Source organism: Homalodisca vitripennis, chromosome 4 (assembly GCF_021130785.1).
Source record: "Homalodisca vitripennis isolate AUS2020 chromosome 4, UT_GWSS_2.1, whole genome shotgun sequence".
Classification (NCBI taxonomy): Eukaryota; Metazoa; Arthropoda; class Insecta; order Hemiptera; family Cicadellidae; genus Homalodisca; species Homalodisca vitripennis.
The window spans coordinates 167,196,137-167,209,187 of record NC_060210.1 but is presented as its reverse complement, the minus strand read 5'-3'; the positions used below and the strand labels follow the sequence as shown (position 1 = coordinate 167,209,187).

General features: G+C 33.2%; 1 protein-coding gene across 3 annotated transcripts in view; it reads left to right on the top strand.

The window, feature by feature from the left end:
• Positions 1-6,201: 6,201 nt before the first annotated feature.
• LOC124360563 (regucalcin-like) overlaps positions 6,202-13,051 on the top strand; it is a 30,459-nt gene continuing 23,609 nt past the window's right edge. For 2 of the 3 annotated variants that reach the window (XM_046814289.1, XM_046814287.1), the window contains exon 1: positions 6,257-6,453. Coding sequence is in view for 1 of the 3 variants with exons in the window: in XM_046814288.1 (XP_046670244.1) it covers positions 6,285-6,287 (3 nt within the window). In the remaining 2 variants the exon portion in view is untranslated. Of the gene's footprint in view, positions 6,454-13,051 lie in introns of all 3 variants that reach the window. The other variant, XM_046814288.1, reaches the window with a different exon arrangement.

Sequence of the window (13,051 nt, the reverse complement as noted above, 5' to 3'; positions counted from 1 at the left end):
ACTATAATTTGGTCAATATTTTAGGCTGTATGAGAGTTTTATTAACTCGCGAGTCGGGTGCTTCTCGATATACCGGTACACTTCAGTTCTCATGAGAGCCTCTCATCGTTCATCTCCAATCAAAATAACATAATAGTTCATATGTAAACAAAAAATTTTTTCCTATAAAAACCTATTTAACTTAAATATTACAAAACATTTGTGCAAGATAAAATTGTTGTGTTTATTACAAACATACCTAATTAAGCATATTGGAGAGGTCAGCATCAACAAACTTAACATATTCACAACAGATTTCCAAGATACTTTGAATGTGCATGATAAAACCAAGGAACCTAGTGTTTCTTTCTGATAAAGTATTGATTGGCCATATTTTCTTTTAGATTTGAAATTTTGTGCCTTCATGAGAAAACCAGATTCTTTTATAATTACATGGGTACAAAGCTTATTTGTTATACTTAGCTCGATTGCTGCTGGAATTCAAAATATCAAAGTTCCAAATAAATTCAATTGTTCCTGAATAATTTGGTTAAATACTAAACGTTTAGGTCAGAAATAAGGGTTTTCGAACAAAAATGTTCAAAATATTATTCTAAGATATCTAATTAGGCGCATGTTTGGGAATTGGTAATGCTACATCTAAACTTGTTAAGGGCCAAAATTACGATTTCAATTCAAATAATAAAATTATGAATCTTAATTTGTTTGTTTGTTATGCGAACTTTACAGGTGATCCAAAAACACCTTGTAGGCTATGCTCAATAGAGTAACCTAGTTTTTATTTGTTTGTAGAGATTCATTGAACAAGCATGTTATAATAGTGACGCAGCGATTTTTTCCCCCTAAAATACAATTGTATATTCATTAATAATTTACTTTCATGTTAATCTAAATTTCTTTTTTGCTTTTATCAATAATGAGATGTATCTAGTAAATGTAGTTAAATAACCCATAGTATGTAGGTTCTTTCCATTTTTCCTATATTCCCACAGAAATATGCAATACACAAAGAAGCATTATTCATTAAATGAGGAAATATTATAAGTAGGTTACATGACAGAGTATGATCAATCAGCAGTGACAAGTGATCCATGAACCATGCCGATAGACTGCATCTGCTGAGAGTGAGAGAAGCTGGATTTATAAGCCTCAGCGTTAGCTATCCTGGTTTCAAAGTACAGTTTTTTATCATGTCTATGCAAGATTGGACCTCTCCAAGATTAATCGACTGCCGCCATCTTTTTGAAGGCGCGTGATTTTCTTACGTTAACGTTGCTATACATATCTATCGGTCTTATGTAGTCTATAGTAAAGTCAGTAATCCAAGCTCTCTACGGATCTCTGGTATTCGTCTTTAAAAGAATTCTGACAGTTTTCTTTATAGATTTAAAAACTCTTAAGTTGTATTTTTAAAGAGCTGCTTTACAATTTTTAGCTGTAAGACAAATGTATATGTATCAGACCAAAATTGGCAGTTTTGGATACATTCGTAGACCAAAATTTTGAAAGTTTGTGTAGGAAATAAATGTCTAAGGCAACTTTAGAGAAAACTCTTTCAATGTGATCATACAATTTACCTTGAACAATGAGTGCGTACCCCCGACAGTTAAAAACCTGAGAGTGATTATGTTGGTGCGTCCCATTTGAACCATTCTGTTGATAGTCCATCTGCTCGCCTCTATTGTCACAACTCTACAACAGGAAGTCACTTTCTGGCTCTGCTAGTCAAACTGAAGACGGCCACATGAAGACCAAAGATGAACTGGTAAAGCGTATTATTCAGCTAAGTCTCCAGCAGACCTTCTTACTCCTCTAGTGTCAAACTATGCACCTACAGGTAAAGGAAAAAATTTTTTAAATCCAAAACTTAAAAATGATTGAGAAGAAGTTTAGGAATTGGCTGTGAATACCATAGAACTCCACCAAAAAAGATAAGGCCAAAAACGAATCTTGTCAATGTTGTGTGATTCTTAGAAAAGAGACACAAAACATAGCATATTAGAACATGAGAGAATGTGAACTTGCGACTTCAGAACACACTGCAAGAGCGTATCGTAATCGAACGCAGCCTGTGAACAGTTCGAGTGGTGACAGCAAAGGCTCGCAACTGCATTCATCGCTGCCTTTCAACAATTCCTAGTGAATGTAACTATGTTTGGGAGTAGACTGTTTACAGTGCACGGCAACATTTTATTGTATTCGGTAAGCGGGTGTTCTGCGGTATGATCGCTGCATCTAAAAGACGATTCCGTCTATTCACTATTCGACGTCTAACCTCTGTATTCGATATGCAAGTGCTGCTGGCTGTTTCAGATTGTGCTCCTTCACCAACCACTTCAAGTTCAAGTCTTTAGCTTGTGAGCTACATTGACGCTGTAGTAAAGTCACCTCTCCGCACTATATCAAAGCCATCAACGGAAAAGGCGCTCGGTGCAGACACACGGATGTAGCCAAGACCGTCGATGCTCCGTACATCACGTTGTTACTTCAGTTTATGGATAAGAGCAATCATGTTTCTTATTTTGAAAATTGTTTGTCCTAAACCAAATACCATCTCATGTAAAATAGTAAATGAGCGCTCTTCCTCTAGATCTCTATAAAATAAAGGCTTTAACAAAAATTTTAATGATTTAACTATACTTCAACAAAGTTGTTAAGATGCAAGTAGTAACATTTCAGTAATCAGTGCGATAAAAAAAAAATAAAGATTGATCGTATATTTTTATGTGGTTTTCTCCCCTGTAACCACAAGTGATGTCAAGGTGGCCATAAAAGGCCTTAAAACAAAAAGGTTTGTAGGTTTTGATGTTGTCTTTGTGTGGCTGTTAAAACAATGCAAAATAAATCATTAGATCCTGTTATAGCAGCCTTAAATCTGTCCTTTGTTGAAGGAAAGTTTTCATCACAATTGAGGAGGTTAGAATCAAAGTGCACATGATCCAAAATATTGAATTTTGGTAAATTGAGAAAAACCTAATCAGTATATTTCTAGCAGCAAACTGTTAACAAAGAAAAGTGGGTTTAATGGAAAACTATAGTAAGATTTTATTAAACCAGTAAAAAAGGTCAAAATTTCATGTTAACATGTTAAAAAAACTGTTAATAAGTTTGGAACATGGGTTTTGGAACTGACTTGTGGATCATGTGAGTTTTGAAAATCACTGATTTGGAACAAGTGAGTTTTGAAAATCATTGATTAGAACATGTGAGTTATGGAATTGCAAATATTTTAAGAGTAATATCAGTAACTAGCTAAAAATGTACCACTTGGCCAGAAAATGGAAACCAATCCTCTGATTCAATTTCAATGAAGTTTCAGGAAATAAAAAAATATGGCGAATAACAATAAACTATTGGCGAATATAGTATAAACAAACTTTATTTACAATGTCAAGAGTGGATTACAATTTCAAACTTGTCTGAATTAATAATATTGGAATTTCTTCACGCGGTTCACATATGGTTAATTGATTTCCGTTGACCGACGGTTCACCTTCTATGATTTTTTTTTTATAAAAATGGAGATTGTCATTATTTTTCCAGGTCTCTCCAAAGTGCTTACGTAGAAGTTTGTCAACGTCTTTTTTCTTTTCTGAAAAGATAGCCTAGTCCTACCTGGCTATCTTTTCTTTGGTTTTCTTCCAGTTACTTTTTGTAGGCCTTTCATCTTCAGCTGAAGGTGTTAAAAACTCGTCCATCTTCTCATAAGTTTAATACATAAAGTTAAGTTTCACTCACAATATACAGATTTTAGGTTAGGCAACCTCTTGTTTTGCTTCACAACTCTGTTTTTATTGGTCGAGAGGAGTCACGTGACTTGGCTGATTTCGTAGTCTGTAAAAACTCACAAGTTCTAGTGGAACATGTGAGTTGTGTTGCCAACCTTACTTTTTCAACATTAAATTACATAGGAACATGATTTTTTAGGAACAAACCTAAAGCATAGCAATTTGTAGGGCAACGAGGCGAAAAAGAATAGACTACACTGCTATCTAAATTTCGAATTTTTTGGAACATGTGCACTTTGATTCTAACCTCCTCAATTGGAAGTAACTAAAATTATTCTTCTTTTCAAAACCGGTATTTTGTCAAAATCAAATAACTACAAACCTTGATCTATTTTTCACCTTTGAGTAAAGTGTTTGAGGAGATACTTTGGAATAAGTTAATAAATGTTATGGATAAAAACAAAAATATCAAAACAACAGTTCGGTTTCAAATAGGGATTGACGCAATTAATAGTTTAATTTAATTTGTAACTGAGGCTTGGAGGCATGTGATATAGTACTTAGTATATTTCAAAACATGCCAAAGGCTTTTTATCGAGTAAATCGTGCAATTCTTCTTGATAAATTTTATAATTATACATTTAGAGAAACCCCTCTGAATTGGCTGCAATACTATCTCTCTGATCATAGTCAACAAGTTCAGGTTTCGGGTGAAGTGTCCCGATTACGCAAGTTAAAATATAGGATTCCACTGAGTTCAACCTTAGACCAGTTTTATTTGTACTATACGTAAAATTACGTTAAAACTCGTACAGGTCGGTAAATATTATTCAATATGCCGATAACACAAGCCTCACCTTCAAGGCTATTATATTGTCGTAGCCACGTCCTGACGTAGTCCCCCCGTTTTCATGTCCGAATGCTCGGTAAACATCAGCGCTGATATACTCGTATGTCTGATAATGGTAGATCTCGATCTAGATGGCAATATGATTACGTTCATGTGACTAAAACGCGCGATCTACATTATTCTATGCAGAGTTTAGAGAATAAGAGAGGTTATCTATGGTATCAGACAGTAATTAATTGATATTCTTATTGAGAAAGAAAGATTGATCAACGTCAATCTAGTTCTAGTTTACAAATGTTTGTAAAATATTGTTTTATTATTGACATAAATCATTTTGTGTCAAATTAATATTTGCAAGACATTGGTAATTTTTTATCTGTCCAAAACGAGTGTGGTAACGCCGTTCCCACGCATTTCCGCTTCACTAGTTTTAGAATTTTTATTTGGACAACAATTTCTTCAACTCTGGTCACCAAATTTTTCTTAGCATCGTATCATGGCCTAATTAATTAACCCCTGCCTTAGCTACTATGTAGAAAACGGGATAATAAGCCTAGTTTTTAAACTTCAAACAAGGCTGTTCCAGCAATTTTTCATCTTCCTTGTACCTCTATTGTGTTATATTTTCAAGAAAACAGCTTAGCAACACTCACTTTAATCCATATGCCGTTATTAGTTCTCGTTTTAGAAAAAATATGCACTTATTCCGGAGTCGCCACATTAATCATACCTACAATCAGTGTACAGATAACAGTAACACAATTCCATAACGTAAAATCACATTCAGAGAGAGACAGTTAGTGTGAGTGATTAGGCTTTTCGACTCTCTACCGGACTCGATGAATATTAAATAGAGCGTGCGGATGTTAAAGAGGCAGTTAGAGAATTATTGTTGTATAATTGTTGTTACGTTCGCAGCGTCACGGATTCTTTTGTTCCAATAATGAATGTGATTCGCTGACAAAGTCAATTTTAATATTTTTGTCACTACAGTAACTTTAAGTAGACTTCTAAGTAAATCTTTATGTTAAAGAGAACAGATTTACTATGACAAAACTAATGTAAATGGTTAATTAAAAGATTAATTAAAAGCCACTATTATGTGGCTAAATTAAGTAAAACACATGTTGTTTATGTATTTAAATTAAGAATTTCTTTACCCATGAGCAGCAAACGTACACGATTAGCCACTCAGACGCGCGGTGGTGGTCGAACTTAGAAGATTATGGAAATAAAGATTACAAGCTAAATATGATTAAATTATAATATTAGTTTATTTAGTTCTTTATCCACGTGTTTTCTTACACTAAATTAGACAAAATACGTTTTAGCAATGGATAATTTGCTTACTGCATATTATCTGTTGTCCGAAAATATACGCAGAAGACTCATGGTGATGAACGAAAATAAAATATAAAAAATGCTAACTGTAAGCACAATATCTTTGATAAAACTACGGTATTTATTTTACATATCTACGTTTTATCATCGTAAAGTACAGCAGTAACACGTTTGCTTTATTATATTAATTAATTAAGACGGTGCTCCTTTCGGTGTAGTTCCGAACTAGCGTCCATTGCTAAAGAAGAAGAAGTGAGCCATGGCTCGGTCACCATTTAGACAACCAGACTATGGGCCAATAGCAAACATTTTATTTAATTTGTTCTTTATCAGCTGACTCTGAGTGTAGACGTCGCGTCAGTGTTATGGTAATAGTAAATTTAAAATATCAATCCTAAGTAACCAAAATTCAAATGTTCCAATTAAATTTTGTATTACGATAATAAACCGCATATTTGTAAAATCTTAAATGAAGAATTTAAAATCATAAACGTGTTGAGAAAGAAGTATATTGGAATAACGTTTGTATTTAAGGTACTATCAGTTTGGAGATCCTTTTATTTAATTATAAGCGTGTTTATTTACTTAAACAAATCAACTACATAGGCCCGATATTCCTATTAATAATTGATGAATGACATAATTCATACCAAATAGTTTTAATAATGGTTTATGTGTTATATGTAAGGAATACATTTTAAATTGGGAAATTTTAATTGACTCTCAATAGAAACAATTGTTTTTTATTTACATTTTTGGTATAGGCCCAAGTAACAATACAGTTCATTATAATTTGCTTCCAATGATTGAATAAAATCATTATAAAATCACTAGCATCATTATAAATGCTTGAAGTAGGCTAGTTGAAAGCGAGTACTCTTTTCTAAGTACAGTAAAATGAACTATAAATAGTAGACTAAAGTTTGTATAGTAATATTCAACATGTAACTCTTGAAATGATGAAATTACCATATACAGAATTCATAAAATAATGAGCAAATTCAGGGCAGATTATGATAAGTGGTTTTTGTATTGCTTATTACAATCATCGATACTTTATATACCAAATAACAGAACTATCAATTGATATTAATGTAGGGTACGGTACGATAAGCAGACCCGGTTTTTTGTATCGAAATTGGCAAACAATATGACAATCACAACTATCGATATAATCAATCGATGCTGATTAATTATTTTGAACAATTAACCTAAAAAATCTATATCAACAGCTGTAAACACTGTCAAATAATACATGTATAGTAATATTTCAATTTTACATATGTAACATTTATTATTAAATTATCATTTCATTATTATCTATGAGTTTTTCCTATTTTCAGTTCTAATAGTTTGTTTGATCGTTAGAGCTCATTTATTATTTATAAGATTTTCACTATGTGCATTATATTAGTTATTTTAATTTAAAATATGATTGTGATTATGGCTATAGATATGTTGATATGATTTATAAACGCTTATTCCATAAATGAATATTAAGTATTGAAATAAAAAAGTGGGTCCGCCTATCGTACTCTACCCATCAAATGATAAAATTAAAACAGGTGACAGGAAAATATCATTTAAACAATAAAGAAAATGTACATAAATGTAAATAAGAAAACAAACATCTTGAAACTGAGAAAGACAAAATAAATAATCTTTAAGTTAAATTTTGCTTAGTTTTCTAAAGTTGACTATTTTTTTTATTTAAAAGAGGTTACTTATGGAACAAATTGTGTTTAGAATATGAAAATGTGTATACAGTTGGTACAGATGATTTAGGTATTGTTCAAATTAATTTCTATTGGTTGATTATATCAATGTGTATAGTAATTAAATATAATTTGATAATTTCAATATAAAAGATCAGGTCTGCTTATTGTATTCTACACTAAATTCATCCCTGAGAGTACTTAAGTGAGTCAGAATGTTACATTGTACTTTGTCTAAACCACTCCTGTCCTTATTATCAGCAAATTACCTTGAAGTCAGGGAATATTGAACAATTTTCTCTTCAGCTTTAGCTAACCTGAGATTAATTTTAGATAAAAATGTTTGAAATTTGTCCTTAAATATACAATCAAAACCATCCAATTTTTTAATCTCAGAACCTTGTAATTATTATTTCAAATGATTAAAATAATGCAAATCGTATCAAAAGAGATGATCCACTGCATTGTTCCAGGGAATGCTGCATTTAGTAGGCTATCAACACTTAAAATACACTTTGCCCCTCTCTTATTGTGTCAAACTCTTAACATACAATAAAGCTTAATAAATATGGTGCTCAGAATCTAATTCTGCACGCGCGCGCACACACACACACACACACACACACACACACACAAAATGTAACTTTTTGGAAAATCAAGTGTTTTCTTTAAACAACATTTTACCATCCTTTTAATTAATTTTATTACATTTGATAAGTCTTCTGACAATGTTTTTGATGCTAATACTTGGCTATTAATTATGCAATACATCGTCACTGTGGAGAGGCCTTTGTCACATTACTAGGCCAAAACTTGATCAAATGTAGCTTCACTAAAGTCTCACAATATGAGGTTTATTTACTGTGCCAGTTAACTGAAAAACTTCAAATAGAGCTAAGATGGTTTTTTCAGATAATTCATAATTCAGGTTTTAAGATTTCATTATTAAAACAGCAGCACAAGCTATGCACTGGGATATAATATTATTTATTTCAATTCAATTGAATTCAATTCAATTCAATAATATCTTTATTCACACATTCATCAAGAATGGTTACAGAGTCAAAACATGCAGTAAAAATTGATGTCATCAAGAAGTAGGTAAACTAGTTTAAAACTATTGTAAATGCAAAGAGAAAATATCTTTAAAATTTGATATTAACTAACATTTCTGTAAAATAAAATACAGGGTGAGGCAGACCACCCATACAGTACATATAGCGGCCAGACCAAATGAGGTAGATTATTCGTAACAACTTAAACCCCTCTATTTCCACCCCAAAGAATTTGGAGAAATTATTTTGAAATCTCTAAACCTCCCCAAAAGGGTAGTTTTTGGGGGTAGGGATGGTTTTTGGAAAATTTTCAAGTGTAAAGGTATGTTGAGTTGTATCTCATTTTAAAGGTATTTCTTCACTGATTATTTTGATGCAAAAAGTTTTAACCTATCTTGCCGCTTATGTACAGGGTACACCAAAACATTAAAAAATCAGGGGTTTGTGGGTAAATTTATTGCAACTACCTGCACAAATGTAGAGAGACGATATTTTTATTCAAAACTAATGATGAGACGGCTTATCAAAAAATATCATCAAATGCCACCCTACCCCAAAATTTACACATTTTAAAAATACATAGAATTTTGAAATACTTAACAGCCCCAATCTAGAAAAACTCAAATAGCAACCTAGGTTGTGTTGTACAACATTAGAAAGGTCTTTAAAAAATAAACATTTTCTACATTTAAAGTTTGTCTCTATCTCCAATGGTTTCAAAAATGTAGTACAAAAATAGATTTTTTAATAATTGTACTAAGTTAGTTTGAATTAATATCAAAACCCAATGAAAAAAATGGAAAAAAAGTTGGACTTCTAAGTTTAATTTGTTTTTAAATAATGTAATAAAAAACACATCAGGATTTCTATCAGTGTAACATGTTTTAAAAGCAATCTAACCGTGGTGTTCATGTTTTAATAGTTCCAAATTTACGAGTTGCCCCTGGAAGAATTTTGGAACCAATTCCTTGGTTTCTTATCTATAATCTCTGTTATTATCGTCTCCCTATTCAGTTATTCTTGTGACCACGTGGTATGAGGTAGATATTAATTTAAATTTTTTTAAAGTACATAGTGTAAGTTTTGTTTGTTCTAATATGCTGTTCTCAAATGAGGAGGGATTCCAGATGCTTATGGTATTAGGGGGATGTTTCCAAAATTACTCAGCTGCCACTCTTCTTTATGCCCAACGTTACACAGACCGCGAACATCACTCCAGGAACGTTTTGAACGTGAAAGACTTGCTAGTCGAGTTCGTGAAACAGGTCATGTTCAACCTTACCACAACAAAGGAAAGGAACTCGCTAGACCCGTGAGAAGTGATAGTGCACCCGAAGTTTTGGCAGCCTTTGAACTGAATCCGCATGATTCTACACGAAGAGTAGCTCTTGATTCTGGTATGAGTCAAAGATCTGTTTTAAGAATTGTTCACAATCATAAAATGCACCCATATAGGAAGTCATTACATCAAGAACTCCATGGAGATGACTACCTTCATAGAATGAACTTTTTTTGTGGGCTCGAGAAAAACTACAACAAAATCAAAACTTTCACTGTAACATTCTGTGGTGTGACGAGACTACGTTTAGGAGTAATCGAGAAGTGAACCGTCACAATATGAGATACTGGGTGTTTGAAAACGCACACTGGATGCAAGAAGTGGACAACCAAAGGTACTGGACCCTAAATACCTGGCGCGGTATTATCGGTGACAAAATTGTAGGGCCATTCTTCTTTGTCGATCGCCTAGACCGAGTAGTTTATATCAACTTTCTAATCGAAATCCCTGAGGAAGTCTTACAACGTATGTGGTTTATGCACGATGGGGCACCAGCACACTACGCCGAAGATTCTCGATTAATTCTAAACAAGCAATACCCTGACAGATGGATTGGAAGAGTAGCTTTTCGCCCTATAAACTACCCAGCGAGATCTCCTGATTTAACGTGTATGGACTTTTACTTATGGGGTAGACTAAAAGACCTAGTGTATAAATCAAGACCAACAACTAAAGAGGACATGATGTGGCGGATAAGGGAGATTATAAACACGATCAGTAGAGAAGAGATAATGAGAGCTGTAGATAGCTTCACCTCAAGGATTGAACTCTGTCTGGAAAACAATGGGTTGCAGTTTGAGCACCGGTTTTAACTCTTCATGAGGTCAGTTACTAGGTTATTGTTAGTTTCAGTTTGATAATTGATAATTGTCATATTGATAATTTACAATGATGCTGCTGTAACATGGTAGATTTATTTTCAAAACCAGTTTGAAGTGTTTATCTTTTTTAATAATGACAGGATACTCCTTCCTTCCATGGCACTCACATCAATGATTAAATAACAACAGGTTTTCTCCTATACATTTTGTGTAATTTAAGTGTAAAACTTTTTATAATTCAAAATGTACTAATTTAATAACTGGGTAATTTTCCTGTTTCATGAGAGAGCTCAGCACTTATCGTAAGACATTGTAGTTTACAGTGTTCCAATACCTTTTTAAATTTTAAAATATTTTTAAAAATTGGGTACAGTATTTTTTTCAATCATAAACATAAGAGACCAGTTTACTATTGGAACTTTTTTTACTTGCACATTGCACTGACTTTTATAATAAATACATTGAGAAAAATTATTACAAAATCTATTTTTGTACCACAGTTTTGAAACCATTGGAGATAGAGACAAACTTTAAATGTAGAAAATGTTTATTTTTTAAAGCCCTTTCTAATGATATACAACACAACCTAGGTTGCTATTTGAGGTTTTTTAGATTGGGGCTGTTAAGTATTTCAAAATTCTATGTATTTTTAAAATGTGTAAATTTTGGGGTAGGGTGGCATTTGATGATATTTTTCGATAAGCCGTCTCATCATTAGTTTTGAATAAAAATATCGTCTCTCTACATTTGTGCAGGTAGTTGCAATAAATTTACCCACAAACCCCTGATTTTTTAACGTTTTGGTGTACCCTGTACATAAGCGGCAAGATAGGTTCAAACTTTTTGCATCACAATAATCAGTAAAGAAATACCTTTAAAATGAGGTATAACTCAACATACCTTTACATTTGAAAATTTTCCAAAAACCACCCCTACCCCCCAAAAACTACCCTTTTGGGGAGTTTTAGAGATTTCAAAATAATTTCTCCGAATTCTTTGGGGTGGAAATAGGGGGGTTTAAGTTGTTACGAATAATCTACCTCATTTGGTTTGGCCGCTACACATACTGTACGGGTGGTCTGCCTCACCCTATATATATGAGGAGAAAGTATATATGAATGCATATACATACACATACATGTCTTAAATAATAGCATTAACAGAATTAAAAAACTCATTCAAACTATAAATTGTAGAGTTTATCAACAGGCTGTGCAGTCTTTTCTTCAGAGTTTTAGAGTCACATGTTTTGAAGTTTTCTGGAAGCATGTTAAAGAGTCTTGCACCGCTATAGGAAGGCTTCTTGGTGTAAAGGGTTGTTCTATGCGCTGGAAGGGATATATCATTTGCCCGTCTTGTTGTGTAGCTGTTGACATCACCAACCCTTGGTAATCTTTCTCCTGAGGCGTGGGTGATTACCTCGATGATGTATATGGACACTACTGTGAGTATCTCAAAAGATTTAAAAGCCTCTCTACAAGATTCTTGTGGCTGTAGTCCTGCCATGATCCGCATAACCCGCTTCTGTAATACCAGGACACGATGAAGGTTGCCGGCAGATGAACTTCCCCACAGAGTTATTCCATATCGAACATGTGATTCGAACAGAGCGTGATATGCGGCTTTCAAAGCGATAGAGGTACCAATGGATTTAATCCTCTTCATTGCAAAGATTGCAGAGCTAAGCCTTGAACACAGTTGGTCGGTGTGATTGCTCCAGGAGAGGCCTTGATCCAGAGTTAGGCCTAAGTGTTTTGTGTTGTCAACTCTCTGAAGATCTGGGGGCTCAGTTAAGCATTCTTTTAATCGTCCAGAAGCGAGATATTTTGTCTTTGCAGTGTTAAAAACTAGGTCGATATTTCGATATAGCTGTAAATCCAAACTTGATATAGTAAACTCTTATTTATGTTTAGAGCCTTTACCAGGCTCAAATTGCTGTGTTAATAATTTTACACAATTATATAAATAAAAGTTAAAAATATCGACTAAGAACTTCCAAAATTGATCACACGGCACTGATTTTGCTTAAACAAACCGAAATGCGCAGGCTATCTATGAGTGACTGGCATTAACTGGTAAAATAAAATGATTCAATCTCTCATGTTCTCTAATAATGTTCACATTGATGTGTTTGAAACGGTAAAAATGTTCTAAGGGCAAAGTTACAGATCAAGTCAGCGAAGTTAACGTTGTTAAACACAT